At 42.2% G+C, this 21,505-nt stretch overlaps 1 protein-coding gene across 5 annotated transcripts in view; it reads right to left on the bottom strand.

Annotated features, from left to right (window-relative positions):
• Nucleotides 1–21,505, bottom strand: part of LOC309475795 (uncharacterized protein) — a 115,890-nt gene that overhangs the window by 32,250 nt on the left and 62,135 nt on the right. For 3 of the 5 annotated variants that reach the window (XR_014197854.1, XM_082138701.1, XM_082138698.1), the window contains exons 7-10: nucleotides 20,566–20,685; nucleotides 13,884–14,048; nucleotides 13,487–13,633; nucleotides 12,424–12,738 (exon numbers count right to left, since the gene is read on the bottom strand). Coding sequence is in view for 4 of the 5 variants with exons in the window: in XM_082138701.1 (XP_081994827.1) it covers nucleotides 12,424–12,738; nucleotides 13,487–13,633; nucleotides 13,884–14,048; nucleotides 20,566–20,685 (747 nt within the window). In the remaining variant the exon portion in view is untranslated. The remainder of the gene's footprint in view (nucleotides 1–12,423; nucleotides 12,739–13,486; nucleotides 13,634–13,883; nucleotides 14,049–20,565; nucleotides 20,686–21,505) is intronic. The other 2 variants (XM_082138700.1, XM_082138699.1) reach the window with 1 other exon arrangement.

The following is a 21,505-nucleotide window of genomic DNA, read 5'->3' as shown; positions in this document are numbered from 1 at the left end:
AAGCCATTCGCTCTGATGAGAGAATTCATGGGCTCCATACTAAAACCACTATAAATAAAATTTATAGTCTTGCTTTTCCGGACTTCCGCTGCTATTACTGGGTGGCTAACCTCAGAATTATTTCAATAATATTAAATGATAAAAGTGGACAACTGGACTGGCTCAGATTAGAACAGGATGAATGTACCCCCTATGATCTTGGTGCTGTGATTCTTTCACCAACAAGCTGTAAAAAAGAAATATACAGATGCAGCCCCGTCATTAGCAGTGTGATTTGTATTTGGAAACAAATTAGAATTCATTTTGGGGTGGAGTCGTTACCTTTATCAATTCCCATAGCTGACAATCCCTCTTTTATACCCTCCATATTAGATAAATGTCTTTCAGCATTGGAGAGAGTCAGGAATTCACACAGTAAGGGATCTGTATCAAGATGGTACATTCGTCTCCTTTGAAAATTTTTGGGAGAAATACAAACTTCATAGAAGTAATTTTTTTAGGTTCTTGCAAGTCAGGAACTATGTACAATCTTACTTAAACAGGTTCTCTACAATTAGCCCTTCTTGTCTGGACACCTGCCTTAATCACTATTTCGGTAAAGGGAAAATGATTTCCTGCATTTATAATACCCTCCAGGCCTCCCAATTGCCCGCTACATCTTCTATCAAGAGTTTATGGGAGGAATAATTAGGATTAAAGATTTCTGATGAGTTATGGGCAGATAGCCTGGAAGAGGTTAACAGATGCTCTATAAACTCCAGACATTGTCTCATCCAGTTCAAAATCTTGCATAGACTACACTATTCTAAAACAAAATTATCCAGAATATTTCCATGGGTCTGCTTCACAGTTATGCGTTATGTCCCAGTCTTCAAAACTTTTGGTGCAAGATTTTCAATGTCATCTCTGAAATCACGAATCAATATATTGAACCAGATGAGTTTTTAATTGTGTTTGGGGTTTCAAGACACGAGCTCTGTTTGTCCAAGTCTCAACAACAATTTCTTTCCTACGGGCTTTTAACAGCCAAAAAGCTTTTTAACTTTCTGGAAAAGCAAATTGCCACCTTCTTTCCAGCTTTGGCTTGACGAACTTACAAATACTCTGCATCTGGAACGTATACGGCTCCATCTAAGGAATAAAAGACAACAGTTTGCTAAAATTTGGGAACCCTTCATAAGGTGGAGGAGACTTGGAGGAAAGAGATGATGGGCCCTATCTTGCACCCAGCGCAAGTGACTTTGTACACCGACGCATGTATCATTCCTATTTTGCACCCGCGCAAAGCGGACTTTTCCCTCCACAGAAGCACGTCGGTTAACTAAGAAATACACTTGCGCTCCCGGGGGCGGTTCAGCGCAAAGAGGAGGCGTGTTCCGGCGCAAACGTTCCTTCTTGCTATTTTGCAGGTTTAGAAAACAATTGCGCCACTAACCAGGAAAAAATTGTTTAAAGTCAGTGGCGCGTTGCGCATGTTATTCATAGGCTATTTTAAGGGCGCATGCTTGGCCATAATCAATGTAGCGTGTGCACAACGCGCACTTTGATTCTCTCATCTACACAGAAGCAGCAGTTTTCATTTTTGCAAATCATACATTATTACGATAGATAGATAGATAGATAGATAGATAGATAAACAATTTATTATAAAAGCATACATCTAGCTTACACATTTACCCAAATTAACCGAAGTTAATTTGGGTGGGTTTCTCCATTTCAATGTAACTTCTCTCTTTTACGGCCGTGACGAGAGCGTTGCTCTCCTTGGCTGTGAACCGCTGCTGGCGTGCGCCTGGCAAATCCGCCGTTACAATAGCAATCCGCTATGGAAAAAGCGCATCTGCTCTTAAAGGGAATGTGAGATGACGCTCTGATTGGTTTATTTCACGTTACGCCCAAACCACACCTATGAATAATGAAGCTACTTCAGACCAACCCATTTTAGATTTGCGCCTGGCGCAAGAGTCATTTATCCCGCCGGGAAAATAGCAACAGCGCCGAGACCCGCCCACAAAGTTACTTGCGCTTTGCGCTTTGACACTTGCGTTTCAGATCGTTAAAATAGGGCCCGATGACTCAATTTGAGTCAATTTCAAATGAATTCCTATGGAAGTAGGAATGAACTAAAAAACGTTGACTCTATTCTGCTCATTCCTCACCGTGGACACGCACCATTATGAATGCCCGTGCAGCCATGAGCATTTTAGTTTCATTTTAAAGGGTTGCGGTGCCACAAATCAAACACACTTGCATGTAATAATATGAAAATCGGTACACATATAGATCTCATCGGGCCGAACAACTTTCGTGCTCTAAGTTTTACGCCAGCCCAACAGGAAGTCGGCTATCATGGGTTGTTTGGAAACGCATGTTGTGGAATTTGATGTACTCCTCCTAGGGAATTCATCCGATCGCCACCAAACTCGGTCAGCGTGAAGTCAAGACATTGAGGATGCTAAATTGCGGACGGATTTTTGATGTCGAACGGTCTGGCCGTGGCGAGGAAACAAATTTATGGCGAATAAGGGACACAGGAAGTGTGCTATAACTTCAGCATACATTAACTGATCTTGATGAAACTTCCACAGTGTGTGCGTTGTAAGAGGCCAATCACATGGATGTGAATATTGTGAGTCAAAGTTATAGCGCCACCAAAAGGCAGCAGGAAGTGTGTCACTTTCAGAAAGCTTTGAAATCACCCTCTTATTTTTACCCGATTTCCTTCAATCTTCATGTGTATAATGTAAACACACGGGAGATGTAGACCTGTGAAAGGATTCTTGATATCTTTAATACTGTTGCCGTGGCAACGCATCAAACTTTAATTTTCAGGGATGTCTGAGGTCTATCTACATTGGGCTTAAAGGATTAGTTCACTTTCAAAAAAATGTTTTGCTGATAATTTACTCACCCCGATGTCATCCAAGATATCCATGTCTTTCTTTCTTCAGTCGAAAAGAAATTAAGGTTTTTGAGGAAAACATTCCAGGACATTCAGGATTCAAGAAATAAGGCTCTTATCTAGCGAAAAGATCGGTCATTTTCTAAAGAAGATTTAAAAAAAAAAAATTATATATATATATATACACATACATACACATATATATATATATATATATATATATATATATATATATATATATATATATATATATATATATATATATATATTGTAGCAACAATGACATCTGCTTTTCACATTAAGTGAATCATGAGGGTTCCGAACACATCTTTTTTGTCCTTAGGAAGACAGCTTTGGTTGATTACTCTCTGGGGTAATTCACCGGCGCCCGTGTGGCTGGACTCCCCCCCCAGTTCAGCGTGAACTCCTAGTGACTTTATAGCCGCGTGACATTCCAGAGCACACACACAAAACACACTTTGGACTTTGAAACAGAATTCCCCTTTACATAACAAGCCATTACTAAATGTTGATATGTATTCCTGTGTTTCTCAAGTGTCGTCACTTGCCATAACGGAAACACTGACAATTTTATTGTGTGTTTAATCAAACTTTATTTGTGTGTAATTATGCATATAAATGTAACGTTATGTTTCCCCTATATTTACCTGTCATCCTTGGTATCTGTCTGACCGTCCTGTTTTAATTCAACCAGTCACACATAGGAGATTACAGTAAAATGTATTGTTCTGTGTGTACAGTCTTAAGAGGAAATATGAATTCTTTCTCTCATAAGACAGATGGTCAAAGTAGGCGTTTCTTCATTCACACAAAGAAACTTTTTCCCGCTTCAGATCAGAAGACCTGATTTGCTGTTGTCTCAAAAAGAGGGCGTAAACAAATGCCTTTTAAAAGGAAGAGACCCCCACTTCTTTTTCTCTCTCACCCTGATCTCTCACCCTTCCTCCTCTTCTCCCCGGCGCAACGCTTCTCCAAGGAACATCTGAAGAAGGCCCTGGCCTTCTCTATTGAACGAACACATGTTCGAGTCGTAGCTTCCGTCCTTTGCAACCAAGATTTGCAACCTCTCCCTTCCCGGGAGATGAATCTGAACTTTCTCGGTAACGTTAAATTCAAGTGAGCAATTCAAGTCGTCTTGCGAAACGACACCGGAAGACGACGCCAGACGCAAACCAGCCGGACCCGTGCACACGCGCGCGTCCTTTTCCAGCATCCCACTGAAAGAGTACAAAATCTTGCAAGTAATTTTGATCTCTCATTATTAAGCTGATTTCAGGTGTCTGGCTCTTAGGTCTGTGAATTTAAGTTACCCTCTTTCCCCTTCTCTCTCTCTTTCTTTCTTTCTTTCTTTCTTTCTTTCTTTCTTTCTTTCTTTCTTTCTTTCTTTCATTTATTCTGACCACGTTATTGTTTTATGTTCTTGTTTGGTTAAATGTTTGTTTGTTTTATTGTTTGCATTTTTACGTAAGTTTATATTTGTAGCTCATATAATCTCTAGTTTTACATTTATTAAAATTCATTTATACTTTAACTGTCTCTGCGTTTGAAAACCCACCATTATAAAGTCAATGAAACAAAAAGATCTAATTAAGCTACAAGCTCGATATTATAGACTACATTGAGTAGTTTTAACTCAGAAAGTTTGATGTTCGTGGCCAGAAGATAAAACTTTCTTGGAGTTTGTAAAGGGATATCCCTTCTTAACTGTGATAATCTCACATTTATTCGCTGGACGAATGACTGATGACCAGACCAGTTACAGAACAAGGTAATCTCGATAATTGATAAAATAAATGTACATGCGATTTCTGAATTATTATGACCATGAGTTATAGGCTAATTATTAATATTTCCAAAATTCCCTATATCCTTGAGCTAATTCACATTTACCCAGAGTCGTTTATGCTACAATATATATATATATGTATGTATATATATATAATTTTTTTCTTTAGAAAATGACCGATCGTTTCGTTAGTTAAGACCCTTATTTCTCGACTGGGATCGTGTAGAGACTTTGAAGCTGCATTGAGACGGACATTTGAACCTTCAAACCGTTGGTTGCCATTGAAGTCCATTATATGAAGAAAAATCCTGAAATGTTTTCCTCAAAAACCTTCATTTCTTTTCGACTGAAGAAAGAAAGACATGGATATGGATGACATCGGGGTGAGTAAATTATCAGCGAAACATTTTTTTGAACGTGAAATAATCCTTTAAGAGTCAACAGTTTTTGTGTTTTAAGTTGATTATTTGTTTTTGTGTGTGTTTTGTTTATGATTGTTGTTGTTTATTTATTTATTTTATTTTTATGTCAGCTATATCATCTGGTGCTCTTTGGTCTGTTTTAATAAAATTTTCTGTTTTATTTTTTTTTTTAAATCCCAGCTTCATCGGAATGGTACGAAACTTTGTGACTTTTATGGCATTTGGAATGTGAACACACAAAAAAATTGAGGGCATGGTTCGAGCAGGCTAAGTGGTCATAAAAAAATGTAGTCACACTTGTGCTCTTCGATCAAAAATGACCGACCATAGGAAATGAATGTGAAATCGAATTTGTTCAATCTACAAATCGGCCACGATGCAGAAAAAAAGTGCCCAGCAATGAAGGGGTGAAACTCAATAGTGCAAAACATCAATAGTGCAAAACAGATCCACCCACGCACACACACACACACACACACACACACACAAACACACAATTATACACACAAATGAACTGGTAGGGCTACTACCCCAGCGTGCCGCACAAGCCCTGAAAAGTGAAGCCAAAGCGTCTTGATCGCCCCCCGGTGACTGGTCCTAGTATAGTTCATAAGCCCCACCTCCCTGTGTTATTCAATGGGACTTGAGAGACCAACTAAACAATTTAATTACACTTCAAATATCTTTTTTCCAAGGGTGGTTTCTGTCATTTACAGTAGTTTTTATCACGGTGATGTAAATTTAAGTGTTTGTTTTTAAAATAAGTTTGTTTTTAGTTATTTGATGCTATAAAAACGGTGGTGTGACATCATGATTGACAGCTGTGATTGACAGGTTCTCTGAGCGAAGTAGTCACTGAAACAGACTTTTTTTCGGGATCTTCTGAGGACTGAGGAGATTGGAGCTTTAAATTTAATATCTAAATTTCTATAATTAATTATTTCACACCTAGAGTGAGGGCGGGGCCTTGATTTCGCGGCTTTACTTCCTGCTCACTACTGCGCAGGTCTGGTCCCGAAATTGCTACTGCGCAGACTCAAGCCCCAAGATGTCATCGGGACACTGGCGGTTTCACTTCTCACCAATGGAAGAGAGCGAAGGTGCGTCGTCCATATTTTTTTACAGTCTATGCTACTACCATACAGAAAAAATGAGTCAGAAGACTGAAATAAGAGGTTGAAATGAGGTCAGATCCAGAAGCATTCCTGTTTATTTTTGTTACATTTTTATTGAATTTTAATGTAACAAAATTTCCCTTTCAAGGGAGAACTCGAGCTGTGTCGAAACGCTACGGGAACGCCCCTGCGTGAGTGCATCATGAAGCACGTATGGAATCAATCCAATGGCGAGATGGAACGTCATAGGCGGGTGACGTCATCGACCAGGAAATTATAAAGCATCCCAAAGAACACAATGCAATAGCTTCTGTGACTTCAGCAAGCGCTCTGTGTGTGAATCATTTGTCTCTATATTGTCGAAGTGTTTTTGTCTGTCCTTAGTTTCACTAGGCAGGAGTTTTTCACATATATATATATATATATATATATAAAAAACTATATATAGAGATGGCGAGCGAACAATTCAGGCAGTGTGTTCATCCCTGCACTCGCTATATTACGGGTGGGGATACACACCAGCTCTGTGTTGTTTGTCTGGGAGTGCAGCATGCCCAGTCAGCTCTCGAGGGAGCTGATTGCGAGCGTTTTCCTCTTAGAACGCTGCGCTCCCGCCGATCACTCTTCGAGGAGGGTGGTTCGGTTCGCGCTCCCCGCGGCTCGGGTCCCGCTTCTGTCGAGGCAGAGCGGCGGCGGCAGTCGTGGGGATCGCAAATGGATTTGACAGAGGGGTTTGAGACGGGCTCTGCCTTATCTCAGCCTTCACCTGTCAGATCCAGTGCCTCAGTTCTGGGTGTGGAAGCACGCGCTGCGGTTTCTTCCCCTCAGGCTGAGGCCCCAGTACTGCAACTATCCAGTTCTGAGGAGCTGGATGTTGTTAGTATTGGTACAGGAGATACTGAGGACTCGTCACCCCAGTCTCCTGCATGTGAGGATTTGATGGAGGTGCTCACTAGAGCTGTTGAGAAATTAAATATTGAATGGCCCACAGATAAACAGGAGTCTAGAATAAAATCTAAGCTAGATGAACGTTTTCTGCCTTCTCGTGTGCAGCCTCCATGTAGGTGCCTACCGTTTTTTCCAGACCTCCACACTGAGGTGTCGAGGTCCTGGAAGAGACCGGTTTCCTCTCGAATTTATACACCTCAGACTTCCACCTATTCTAATATTATGGGGGCTAGTCAGTATGGGTATGGGTCGATGCCAAAAGCTGAGGAGGCACTAGCTAGTCACCTCTCACCTGAGTCAGCATCATCAAGGCACCTATGTTACCCACCAAGCCACTTCGTAACACTTCGGCTTTGGTGGGTAAAGCTTATTCGGCGGCTGGTCAAGCGGCGGCATGCCTTCATACAATGTCCATCTTACAGGCTTACCAGGCAGATTTGTTAAAAGATATGAGCGAGTGTCAGGAGGCTAGTTCAGAAACTGTCAGAGAGCTACGTCAGTCAGCGGATCTCGCTCTCCGCGCCACCAAGGAGACGGCCAAATCAGTCGGCCGTTCTATGGCAGCCCTGGTGGCCGCGGAGAGGCATTAATGGCTAAACCTTTCTGGCATGAAAGAGAGAGAAAAATCTTTTCTCTTGGATGCTCCGCTTAATCCTGCGGGCTTATTCGGTGACTCAGTGAACACAGTCATCGATAAGTTCCAGGAAGAGAAAAAACATGTCGCAGCATTCCAAAAATTCCTCCCGCTCAGAGTTCAGGTCGCTGGTAAAAAAGATCAGTCCCAGCCGTCAGCTAGTTTCTCACACCGGGCGCAACAAAAGCAGAGTGTCGCGTCTCGCGCTCCCCACAAAAAGATTGGGACGCGGCACGGCGCTCTCAGACGAAGTCTTCGAGGGGTAAAACTGATCTGAGGACAGTTATTATTGCCAAGAAGGCTTCGTCTAAGAAAAAATCCTGACGCTTTTTCCCCGAGGGGAGCTCGCTTCCTCCGAGGAGGGGTCCGGAGCAGGCAGGCCAGTTGTTCCCTGCCCGTGCGCCGTTACAGGGCATTGTGTCTGCAGCTCAAAGTATTCCAGAGGCCAGTCTCGAGAGGCTGGTACCCTTAGTAGATTTTTTGGCAGAGTGGAAAAGCCTTCCAAATATTTCTCGTTGGGTTCTGCAACAAACGGTTATGCTATTCAATTCAGGTCTCGTCCACCTCGATTCACAGGGGTCCTGTCCACATTGGTGGGCCCCGAGCAGGCTCTGGTAATGGAACAGGAGGTAGAGACTCTTTTGCGAAAGGAGGCTATAGAACGGGTTCCTCCTCCCAGCAGGGAGTCAGGTTATTACAGCCGATACTTCATAGTTCCGAAGAAGGACGGGGGTTTGCGTCCAATTTTAGATCTGCACCTGTTAAATCGCACAGTAGGGAAGCTCAAATTCAAAATTCTCACTCTCAAGCAGATCGTGTCACAAATAAGATCCGAGGACTGGTTTGTCACGATAGATCTAAAGGACGCTTATTTCCATGTCTCCATCCTTCCACAACACAGGAAGTTCCTGAGGTTTGCTTTCTGGGGCGAAGCATACCAATATCGGGTTCTTCCGTTTGGCCTAGCTTTGTCTCCCCGCACATTCACGAAATGTATGGATGCAGCTCTGGTTCCGCTGCGACTCCAGGGCATTCGCATTCTAAATTATATCGACGATTGGTTGATTCTAGCTCAATCGGAACAACAGGCAGTTCGACATCGAGATGTCGTTCTTGCTCACATCAAGAGATTGGGTTTGAGGCTAAACGCCAAGAAAAGTGTGCTTTCTCCATTACAGAGTACCACTTTTCTCGTGTGGTGTGGGATTCGAAGACGATGCAGGCACGTTTGTCTCCTGCTCGTATCACTTCGATCCTCTCAGCGGTGAAACAAGCAAAGCTAGGCCAGTCACTCACTGTCAAATAGTTTCAGAGAATATTAGGTCTCATGGCAGCAGCGTCCAACGTTATACCTTATGGCCTGTTGTACATGAGACCGTTGTAGTGGTGGCTCAGAACCAAGGGGTTCTCCCCGAGGGGAAACCCACACCGCATGATCAAGGTCATGCGACGATGTCTTCGTGCCCTGGTTATGTGGGAAGAACCTTGGTTTCTCTCCCAAGGGCCCGTACTTGGAGCTCTTTGTCGTCGCGTCACGCTAACGATGGATGCTTCCCTCACGGGCTGGGGAGCGATCATGAGTGGTCGCTCAGCCCAAGGTCTGTGGCAGGACCATCATCTCTCATGGCACATAAATTGTCTAGAAATGCTGGCGGTGTTCCAGGCTCTGAAACACTTCCTCCCAGACCTCAGGGGTCACCATGTGCTTGTCCGGTCAGACAACACATCGGTGGTCTCTTACATAAACTATCAGGGGGGTCTGCGTTCGCGCCCCTTGTACAAGCTGACTCGCCAGATCCTTCTTTGGACCCAAGGGAAACTTCTCTCATTGAGGGCTTTGTATATACTGGGGTATTTAAATCAGGGGGCAGACATCCTGTCAAGGCAGGGGCCGAGGCCCAGGGAATGGAGACTCCACCCCGAGGTGGTGGAGCTCCTTTGGAAGGAATTCAGTCGTGTCGAGGTGGACCTGTTCGCTTCCGAGGAGACATCGCATTGCCCACTGTGGTTCTCCCTGAGCTATCCAGCCCCTCTGGGGTTGGATGCCATGGTGCAGGCGTGGCCGAGGTCACGTCTGTACACATTTCCCCCGATTGCTCTGCTCCCAGGAGTTCTGGAAAGGGTCCGTCGGGATGGGGTCAGTCTTCTGTTGGTAGCCCCGTTCTGGCCGGCCCGAGTGTGGTTTGCGGACCTAGTGTCTCTCCTCGACGGCTCTCCTCTGGAGATTCCGATCAGGAGGGACCTACTCTCTAAGGCAAGTGGGTCGATCCTTCACCCCCGCCCAGAACTGTGGAAGCTGTGGGCTTGGCCTCTGAGGGGGCCCAGCTTATAAGTTCTGGTCTCTCAACTGAGGTTGTTGAGACCATTCTCCACTCCAGAGCTCCATCCACGAGGAAGTTATACATATTCGCCTTGAAGTGGAGATTATTTACTTCTTGGTGTGGAGAACACCAGTTGGACCCGGTTAACTGCCCGGTGGGTGCAGTGCTGGAGTTCCTGCAGGAGCGCTTCTCCACAGGGCTATCCCCCTCGACACTAAAGGTGTACGTGGCGGCACTAGCGGCTTACCACGTCCCTTTGAGTGGAGTCTCTCTGGGGAGACACCCACTTATAACACGCTTTCTTCGTGGCACTTTGAGGTTGAGGCCAGCAGTCCGCACGAGGGTACCGTCTTGGGATCTGGCCATTGTTTTGGAAGGTCTTTCCCTAGCTCCGTTTGAGCCTATTGAGGAGATTCCTAAGAAGTTTCTCACTTTTTAAACTGTCTTTTTGCTTGCTATTTCATCTCTAAAGAGAATTGGAGATATTCAAGCTCTCTCGGTTTCTCCCTCATGCTTGGAATTTTCGCCTGGCATGGTGAAGGCTTTTCTCCATCCCAGGCCAGGTTATGTTCCGAAGGTTCCAACTAATGTTGTTAGGCCTATCGTACTGCAGGCTTTCTGTCCTCCTCCTTTCCAGACGTCGGACCAAGAGAAACTAAATCTGCTCTGCCCAGTCAGGGCATTAGATGCTTATGTCCACAGAGCTGCCCTGTGGAGAAAGTCTGAACAGTTGTTTGTGTGTTTTGGGTCACCCAGGAAGGGATGTCCTGCATCTAAGCAGAGGATGAGCAAGTGGGTGGTTGAGGCTATCTCACTTGCTTATGAATCGGCTGGTCAGCCTTCCCCTTTGGCTCTACGAGCTCACTTTACTAGGAGTATGGCCGCTTCTACAGCTTTATTGTCAGGAGTTCCACTTCATGATGTCTGTGATGTGGTAGGCTGGTCCTCACCGCACACATTCATCAGGTTTTATGATCTTGACCTCAGCTCCACTCCAGGGGCGCAGGTGCTTTCGTCCGCTTGTGCGCTTTGATTTCACACGGACGGTCACTATTAGCATTCCCGCAGCGTTTCGACGCAGCTCGAGTTCCCTTGAAAGGGAACGTCTCGGTTACGTATGTAACCCTAGTTCCCTGAAGAACTAGGGTTACATACGTCCCTGCCATACTCTCGGCAATCCCGTGATCGACCTGCTTCAGCCTAACAGAATCTATCGCATTGTGTTCTTTGGGATGCTTTATAATTTCCTGGTCGATGACGTCACCCGCCTATGACGTTCCGTCTCGCCATTGGATTGATTCCATACGTGCTTCATGACGCACTCACGCAGGGGCGTTCCCGCAGCGTTTCGGCGCAGCGTCTCGTTCCCTCTTCAGGGAACTAGGGTTACATACGTAACCGAGACGGTCTCTGTATTCAGGTTTGGCAGTAGTTATAATAATGCAAAAACGTGTACACGTCAAATCAACATAAAAAAAAGTATTATTTGAGAATAAAAAAAAATAATAATAAAAAAAAAACATTCAAATCCACATCTTAAAAGTAAGTAATTTTGTCCAAAAACTACTAGAGAATTCACAAGCCTCTCAATAGAGAGCTGTACAGGCGTCTTGTGGTAACACCATGAAATTACAACAGACGGCGCTAATCTACCTTCAAAAATTTATTTAAAAGGCCTAGTCTCTATATTAATCTGAAATACTGCATTAATTGAAAAAATATTTTTTTTTAAATTTAATTTGTTTTTAAATTATTTTCAATGGCAAAAATGGACCATAATTATTGCATAAATCAAATCCACTCAAAAATACAATTTCACATTTTACAAATTTGACAAAATAAAACAATTTCAGGTGTCTGGTCACTTTTGACCGCAGAGAGAATAAGTGTGACTCCCAAATGAGGAGCACCAGAGGGTTTTAAATGTCCTATTGGTTTTCATACAGAGAAATGTATGTGTCACTTGTTCAAGGCTTTGTATTGTTTATTGTGAATGTCATATGATTAAGTACACTAGCCTACATTAGACATCAAATACATATACTCTGCGTCTTTACAGACTATCTGTAACAACATGAACGAAGGAAATAATACGTTTATATATTTCAGTCAAGTGGGAAACACTTTACAACATGTTACATATTTAATTATAGCCACACATGTTAGGAAATATGGTTGTCAATGCAAACATTGACTGTGAATGAAGCGAAATATATATCTTTTTTAAAAGATAAAGATTAATGCAAAAAAAAAAAAAGTGCATATAACACTTACCTGAATACAGTATGGGGCCGATAGTGTCACTGGCTTCACTCACTCCCACTTTACCCACTATCCTATAGCGGATCGAGTACTGTTTTCCAGACTCCAATCCAGTCAGAGTAAAGACTTCCTCAGCGGTGTTCATGATAATCCACTGTTCCTCAGCGCCAGAATCTGCTCTCTCCTGCTGGTACTCCACTCTGAACTGCACAGTTTCTCCAGTTGGGGACTTCTGCAGTTTCAGGGTCACACCACGCTCCAGGACCTTCATCACTTCTGGTGGGGGAGGCTTCGACACGGGCTGGAACTGTGTGTCCGTCAGGTTCCCTGATTCATACAGATAGATAGAGGATCAACGAACAAATTTCATATTTTTCCATCATTGTCCTTTGATGAACGAAAACATGTTCTATCATAGTAGCTCAAAATTGATCACTATTACTACTTGTTCTTTGTTCTTTGTTGATATGAACCTGCAACCATTCAAAATCTATTGAGCAGTCAGTACTGTTAACAAATGGAAAGCACAATGTTCAGGGCCATAGGATTTGTTCATTGTACAGTATACAGCCTACAATGCACTGTACTACAGTATACAATACTAAAAGGGACAAAAATCAAAGGAGTAAACATGTGATCAGTGTGCTTCTTCTTGTCTTTGGGCATCATTTGAAACAGGTTAAATCAGTTGTGTTCAATCAATGACATGTGTTCTCTATTTGTATTTGATTGTTGCCTCTTGTGTTTACCAGTATGGATGACATGTGCATTGGAGTGCAGAATGTGTTTTGAGGATGAGAATGTGTTTAGAGTTTGGCTGAAAAGTCTAAGTGAGATCTGCAAATTGTGTTTTACCATGTGAAATGGTTTAAGGTATTGACAACAGACTGCACAATTAGCTAATTGAGTTCAGGTAACTGAGAACTTTATTCAGCCAATGGGTTTTAGTGTTTTAACAATTGAGAAAAACTGTATTATTTGTAGTCTGCAGAACAGAACCAGAATAGATTTGTTTAGACTCACAGGTTGTTTTTCTGTCAAAACAAACACTAGTCAAGTATGTGACTGACTGTACCTGGGCCTTTAACACTGTTACAGAGGTTAACAGTGAGGTCATCCACAATGTCCAACAGGAAGGAGAAGTCTTTGACATTGTACATGTGAATATCATCAGGGTGGGATGCAATGGATCGCAACTCATTTTCATCTGCATCCTTCACACCTAGAAGCCAAGAGGAGATCATTATTGAAAGATCTCAATTACTACAGCTGCGTCAAAGAGACACTGATCAAGCTGTAGTCTTGCCAAAAAAAAAGATGTGAGATGTTTGGACACAGGAGAGCTCTGGGTTGAGTGTCTATCACTGGCATGCAAACTATCATTTTTACTATTTTACTATTAACTATCACAACATAGTCCATTGTGACTGAATGGATAGTATGTCAGCAATGTCAAGAAGAGAAGAACATACCGATGGCATAGAGCTCAATGCCAGAGTCACGCAGTTTCTGAGAATTCACTATAATCTCGTCCTGAGATTTGCCGTCGGTAACAAGGACACCAATCTTACGAGAATCGGGTCTCAAACCCACATTTGCCTTGAAGTTGTTCTGGAGGATGTAGTTCAAGGCCATACCTTTGGAAACACATTGAGTTGCATGTTGGTTTCGTAACATGTCACCTTATTTTATTAGATCTATTGCATTTCTCTATGAGAAATGGCTGTTGTGGATTTATGCATTTCTTATCTGTCTACATCAGTGGTTCTCAACTCCAGTCCTCGGGACCCGCTGCTCTGCACATTTTGTATGTCTCTCTTATCTGACACACTCAGTTCAGTTCATGGAGTCTCTCCTAATGAGCTGATGATCTTATTCAGGTGTGTTAAATAAGGGAGACATACAAAATGTGCAGAGCAGCGGGTCCCCGGGGCTCGAGTTGAGAACCACCGGTCTACATTCTATTTGCAAAACACTTGTGAAACTGATTTAAAGGTGAAGTGTGTAATTTTGGCATTAAAAGAAGCAACATATTTAAAACATTTTGGGTAAATATGCATATACATACAAATATGTAAGTAGTTTGTAAGCTTGGGCAGATTGACTATCAGGACGTGCACAGACATTTTGAGGGGCAGGGGCTGAAGTGAAAGAAAGGGCACTTCTCATAATTGCGGGGGTTTTTTTCCAAAAAAAGTATATTAACGCAACTCTGACTTCCTTTTTAAAAAATTAATTAAAAAAGTTAATTAATTTTATCTTCCTCAAACTCACGCAATTGTTTCATTTTCAAAAGATGTGTACAAAATAATCCGTTCACACAGAAACCATGGTCTCCTTAGTATTCATAGGTTTATAGAGCAGCAAAGGAAACCATTCCACAATGTGCATGTTTTGAAAACATTTTCTATGCTACTAGTTTCAAGTATATATTTAAAATAACCTAAATAACTGCATCAAGCAGAGGGGCGTGTTTTACTAATAATTCGTTTATTTTTGCACAAGGCACTACATCATTTTAATTATTTTGGTGTTATCTAAATACATAACACTTTAAAATCAACACAAATATTCACTCTAAACTGAAGAGGGCTGTTGCTGCTATTTTGTTACAGATAGCAAAATCTTCTAATTTATTAATTACTCATAAATAAAAAGTTAATTTATAAATATTGTTATTTTTAATGTTTAATGTTAACTTATTTCTACTCAGTTTTATTTATTGATGTACCAGATGCATTTACTCAGATTTACTAAATTTTTTAGAGTGTATCCTCCATCTGTTTGCATCTGTAGATTTCTTCTAAATTCACCAATTTAGATTTCTAAATTACAGGGGGAAAGACTCTTGATGCAAGTCATTAACTGGGGACGATCTGTATGCAAGTTAGTCAACTAGTTAAAATGCGCACATTTGCATCTAATTGACAGGGCAATGCAGGTAAATAGGATAAACAAAATAACTAAAGCATATATGCTTATTTTATTAACTTATTTTATTTGGCTTGGTTGAATTCCAATGTAGAATGCGGTCTGTAATTTCTTGATAACAGACCGCTGTGCGGAGTATAACAGACCGTTGCCATGATAAACAGAGCGTTGCTATGGACTCACAGGATTCTAACCGTAGAGACGGAGCCTACTATTTTCTTCAGCGGAAGCAAAACAATCGGGTTTAAATCAATAAACTCCCTTTTAAATCAATATTTTGTGTCAAATTATTTATTCATTTGGTTGGTAGCTATGTAATAAGTGGGATAATGTATAGCGATTATCCTGCTGGGAGGGGCTGCTGCTGCCTGCAGGTGTGTGTGTGTGTATGATGTGTGCCGATGTGCGCCGCTGTGCAGAGACGCATCAGAGAGAGAGGGAGCGCTTCAGAACTCCTGACCTGGGGCCGTATTCACAAAGAATTTTAAGGCTAAAAGTAGCTCCTAACTGGCGAATTTAGGAGCAACTCCTAAAAATAATAGGTGTGTCACTCGTAACTTTAGGACTCCTAATTGTTTTGACTAAGAGTAATTCACAAAGCATTTTAGCCCTAAAAGTAGCACCTACGCCTGGGACAGCTTAAAATAAGTCGAGAGGACTCCTAACTCACTAAGACCTATTCACAAACCGCTTTTTGTGGCATTTCACGCTGCGATGTTTTGAAATGCGTATGCGGCGGCTACAGGAGCTTCCAATCGCGAGGGAACAATTTTGCATTGTAGGCATAACTAGGGATGCAATAACGCCACCAACAACAACCAAAACTAGGCTACTCATTGCATGTAAACTAATTGTAACGTTTCATTGTGAATCAAATTAAAATGTTCTTCTCTTTGCAAACATAGGCAGAGGCATATAGTAACAGATTAATTCAATAATGTTGCAAAGATATTGCATCAATCCATATGTTTCATTAGGCTACTAGGCTATTTGTTTTGCCTTACTCTTTATTCATTTAGGCTATTTATTCAGTTATTCATCATCTTCCGTCCTTCGCACTACTTGTGTAGCGCACGCATTCTCAGACCTGTCACCTGTCAATCATCATCGTAGGGGAGGAGTTTGGAATCATTCCCGCATTACAAGTGAAAGTGAAAGTGACACGTGACGGCCAAGTATGGTAACCCATACTTGGAATTTGACCTCTGCATTTAACCCATCCAAGTTAATGCACACACATTAGGAGCAGAGTAGTGAGTAATTAACACACACACACTGCAAACGTGGATACACACACCCAGAGCAGCGGGCAGCCTTTGTGTGGCGCCCGGGGAGCGATTAGGGGTTAGGTGCCTTGCTCAAGGGCACCTCAGTCATTTCCCACCGGCTCTGGAATCGAACCAGCAACCTTCGGGTTACCAGTTCAACTCCCTAACCACTAGGCCATGACTGCCAATCATCAGCCAATCAGGGTGGTCACTTCAGTCAAGCTCGTGCATGAGTAATGATGTCATCCATAGCAACGGAGACTCGCTCTTAGTTTAGGAGTTGTCATTTTACTTTACTAAGAGTAGGTCTGAAAGGCGTTGTAAATAACTTTTAGGAGAAAACTCCTAGCTAAAATATTTTAGTGCGATTTAGGAGTACTCCTAGTGGTAAGATAAAATGCTTTGTGAATACGGCCCCTGATATTTAGATATACTATTCTTCAATAAATATATTTGTTTGACAGGGAAGCTGTGCGCAAACAGGAATATATATATTATTTTTCAAAAATAAAAAAAGCACCCCAGAAAAAAGGGCACTTTCTCTCCAGGAATAAAAAGGGCAGGTGCTCAAGCCCCCTTTGATGTCTATGTGTGCACCTGCCTGTTGACTATCATGTCACTGGCAGGTGCTAAAGTGTTCTTTTAGTGTAATTTGCTAGTTTCAATTCTCTGTTTGGAGGAGATTTCTTTGCAGAATCATAGGTACATTTTCACCAGGAAATCTGCTGTTAAAGGGATACTCGATAGATTTTTTTTTGAAATAGGCTCATTTTACAACTCCCCCATAGTTAAACAGTTGAGTTTTACTGTTTTCGAACCCATTCAGCCAAACTCCGGGTCTGGCGGTACCACTTTTAGCATAGCTTAGCATAGATCATTGAATCGGACAAGACCATTAGCATCTCTCTCAAAAAAATGACCAAAGAGTTTTGATATTTTTCCTATTTAAAACTTGACTCTTCTATAGTTACATTGGCCCTCATTTATCAAAAGTGCGTACACCAAATTTCCAGCGTACACCTGGCGTACACCCAAAACCACGGTGACTTTGAGATTTATCAATATGGACGTTGGCGTATGGCACGCTCAAATCCTACGCCAGCTCAGGAGGTGGTGTACGCACGTTTTGAGTGCGGGAATGCGCAGAAAAACAATTCCTAACACCACAAAACGCACTGACAAACTATAAGATATGATATATTATGACCCACTGTAAAAAAAACAACAACATAGTAATTATAAACTTCAGTGTTTATTTTTGTGCAACATGGACTTCAATGTTTAATTTGTGTGACTTTACCAAAGCATTTGATTTGTAGGCATATGTATTCCTTCAGTTGCGAGCCTGTGCGCTTTACCTGACGTTTCAAGCCTTGTTTATACTTTCGCCTGGCTCCGCAGCGCGAGTCTCCGCAGACTGCGCGCGCACCTCCCCAAACGGACGAGGCGTTTATACTCGACGCGCTCGCCGTTGTACTATTCTTTGAAACGATGGTTAGGCCAGGGTTAGGCCCGGCAGGTGTGCACGGACTGGGTTCAGTAATGAAAGACCAAATGACCAATGACCAAAAAAATAATTCAGACTGACAAAATAATAAAAATGACATTCTTCTTCTTTTAAATAATAATAATAATAATAATAATAATAACGCATCCTTCTTCTAAATAACAATAAGCGTCATTAATAATAAAAATCTAGAAATCAATTTTGTTTCTTTCCACTTCCCTGGTTTTGCTTTCTCTTTCTCAAAGAAGTTTCTCTTCTTTGCCGTCTTCCGTGTGTCCATGGCGTAAAATGAGGGCGTGGGGGGAGCGGAGACTTGAATATATAGGGGCGTGTTATTCTAATGATGCTCGTTTTCAGCCGCGGCATTTATCAAGCGCAGGTATTGCGTACACCTGGATTTCAAAGGTACGCACAGCTTCATAAATCAGGCGGTGAGAAGAGTGTAAGCATAATCTTACGCCAACATATACGCCCGTTTCTACGCAAGAATGATAAATGAGGGCCATTGTGTACTAAGACCAACGGAAAATGAAAAGTTGCGATTTTCTAGGCTGATATGGCTAGGAACTATACTCTCATTCCTGGGTAATAATCAAGAAACTTTGCTGCCGTACCATGAGTCCAGCAGGCGTAATGATATGACGTAGCGCCTGAAAATAGTCCCCAGCTCTGTAACTTCCAACGTGACAGGGACTAAGTTTGTCTAACCTATTAGACCTATTTTCAGTTTTTCTCGATTGCTTAAACACGATAACCAGGCTTTTGAACTAGAATTTCAAACCATAATGCCATTTATCAAAAAGCATACCCATTTCACTAAACTATAAACACTATTCCCTGTTTTGACACATGAGTCAGATTTGTTGAACTGTCACTGCAAAACTCTACACACAAATCCCTTCATTTCTCATTGCCTACGCCATGTTGTCATTTATAAAGCACTAGCACTCAATATTGTTCACTCAAGTCAGCACAGCTTCAGCTCAGTTACACACAATTACCCAGATGGAAACACTAAGAGTCCAAATTGAACACACATCAATCAGATCCTTCAATAGATGGATAAAAGGGCCCGAATCAGTTTATTGAGTTTTGGAACAATGGATCCAGAAAGACATGAAGGAAGAGGAGGAGGAGGAGGGGCAAGAAGACTAGCAGTCTCCGATGAAATTCAAGCCACTCTAGTTGCCCATGTGTTAGTCAATGGTATGACTATGAGGGAGGCTGCGCTACGAGTAAGGCCAGATTTGAGTCGCTTTACCGTCGCCTCGAGAACCTTCAGGGAGGTGTGGTGACAAACAAAATTCTATCACTGAATAAAAGACAAACATTTCCAAAGGTCTTTGATGAGGTGTATTTTCTTGCAAGAAAAGGCCAGCAGTCGTACAGTCACACAGAGTGGCTGCAGAGTGTGACAGTGAAGGGAGGGCATCCTTTCTCCTTTATAGTCTTGACTCCCAGGATGTTATCTTTCTAGGCAAATGATGGTATTTCAACCACATGTGGAACATTCTTAGAACATGTTCATCATGTTGTCTCCTTGAGTGGAGGCCCTCTTGTCACGACCAACACTCTTTACCATTCCAATACACTTTCATATTAGAATAAGGTTTGTGTGTGCTCTTTTACTGTCATATGATGGGCACACACATTTTTACTGTAAGTAAATATACACATTTAAAAAAAAAAAAATTAAAAAAAAGAAGTAAAACGGAAAAAAAAGGTCTTTTGTTTTGTTGCATGTGTGTTGTACTGTGTAGTACATGAATGAATAAAAATGTGCCACTGTATCCATTGTTTGTGTCTTTTGTGTTCATCATGTGAAAAGGTTTGTGAGGGGGGGAACCACAAGCAACATAACTTACCAGTTTTGGAAATGTTGTTTTGAATTTATTGCACCAGTGTGTTAGACTATGTTGTAGTGTGTGTGATTTTGAGGACTTGTGTGTCCTGTCTGAGGGCAAAGTTTGTTTTTTCAGCAAGAGTGAATGGTTTTGAGTGTAGAGCTTCATTTTGACCTGAAAATAGGATGTTTGGGGAATTGGGTGAGACGTTATGGATTTGTGTTTACAGTTTTGAGAATACGAGGCATAGTTTCAAGAAATGTGTTTAAGCAATCGAGAAAAACTGTAATAATTTTTTATTTTTATTTTTAAATAATGTAGACTGATGGATTCAACAAAACCATATAGTTTTAAACAGCAACCCCGCAGCTCAGAGTAGGTCTGTCTTTAAATGTTTATTATAAGTTATCTTTGTTTAAAAATATAGTAGAAAATTAATGCGATTGTTACAGATAGCAGACAATCATATTTTTTTCAATTGCCTCTAGAGGTCCATAAATGACACACAACACATTTAAATGTTGTTTTCAGGGATTTAGTTGAACAAATAAGAGTGCATCTTCAAGATTGTAAATTTTAAAGCACTTATGTAAAAGCTCGGTACCCGTCATTGTATTTCCGCCTTTGTAGGGTAGGTTGGCCACAGCATCCTGCAGCGATTGACGGGTTGCATGAGCGTTCAAATGCCACATAGTTTTGGGATCCCCGCTGTACTGAGCCAAACCTGTGAGAGAAGCACACGCCATTACGAATGCAAGAGTAAAGGTGTCACGGTTCATGAATCCGCTGTCTCATTCTGGTGTGTTTGTGTGTGTGTGTGTGTGTGTGTGTGTGTGTGTCTGTGTGGGCGTGGTTACCCAATCCCGTGTTGATTATCTGCGCCAGCTGTAATCAGTCCCCATTCCCTTTATATGTTCAGTAATCCTCAACTCATGTTGTTAGATCGTTGTGGCTTCCCCGGTGTCGTGTCCTGTTCCTGTGTGGCTCTCTCTCGTCTCCTCATGTGGATTACCTATCTTTGTGGATCTTCATCGTTGTTCTTCACTCTGTCTGGATTGTTTATTGTTCCTGGTTCCTGAGCACATCGATCACCGCACACCATCTCCGGGTTGCCCATCGAAGTCCTTGCGTCACCTCTTCGTCTGAGTGTTTGTTTCCCGACCTGTGTGATTATCTGGACCTACTTCATTAAACGCCTTTACTTGCATTTGTATCCGTCTCTGTTTCATAACAGAACGATCTGGCCAAACATGGATACAGCAAGTGCGGCCAGTTTGAGTGACTTCATCGCGCACAGCGTCACAAGAATGGATCAACAAGGCGAGGAGATCATGAATACAGGTCGCGCGGTTCAAGCACTTGTGACGCAGGTGTCCGAGCTCACCCAACAGTTACAACTTCTACGAGCTCCCACTGTGCCGCCCACACCGCCCGGACCTTTAACAGTGAACAGTCTAAAGTGGCGTTTGTATTGACTCTACTGTCGGGGAAGGCGGCTCTCTGGGGAACAGCGGTGTGGGAGAATCAAGATGTCTGTTGCGCCT

The sequence above is a fragment of the Leuciscus leuciscus genome (assembly GCF_965113295.1).
Source record: "Leuciscus leuciscus genome assembly, chromosome: 15".
Lineage (NCBI taxonomy): Eukaryota > Metazoa > Chordata > Actinopteri > Cypriniformes > Leuciscidae > Leuciscus > Leuciscus leuciscus.
Note: the sequence above shows the minus strand (reverse complement) of the source record. Positions and strands in the feature narration are given on the sequence as shown.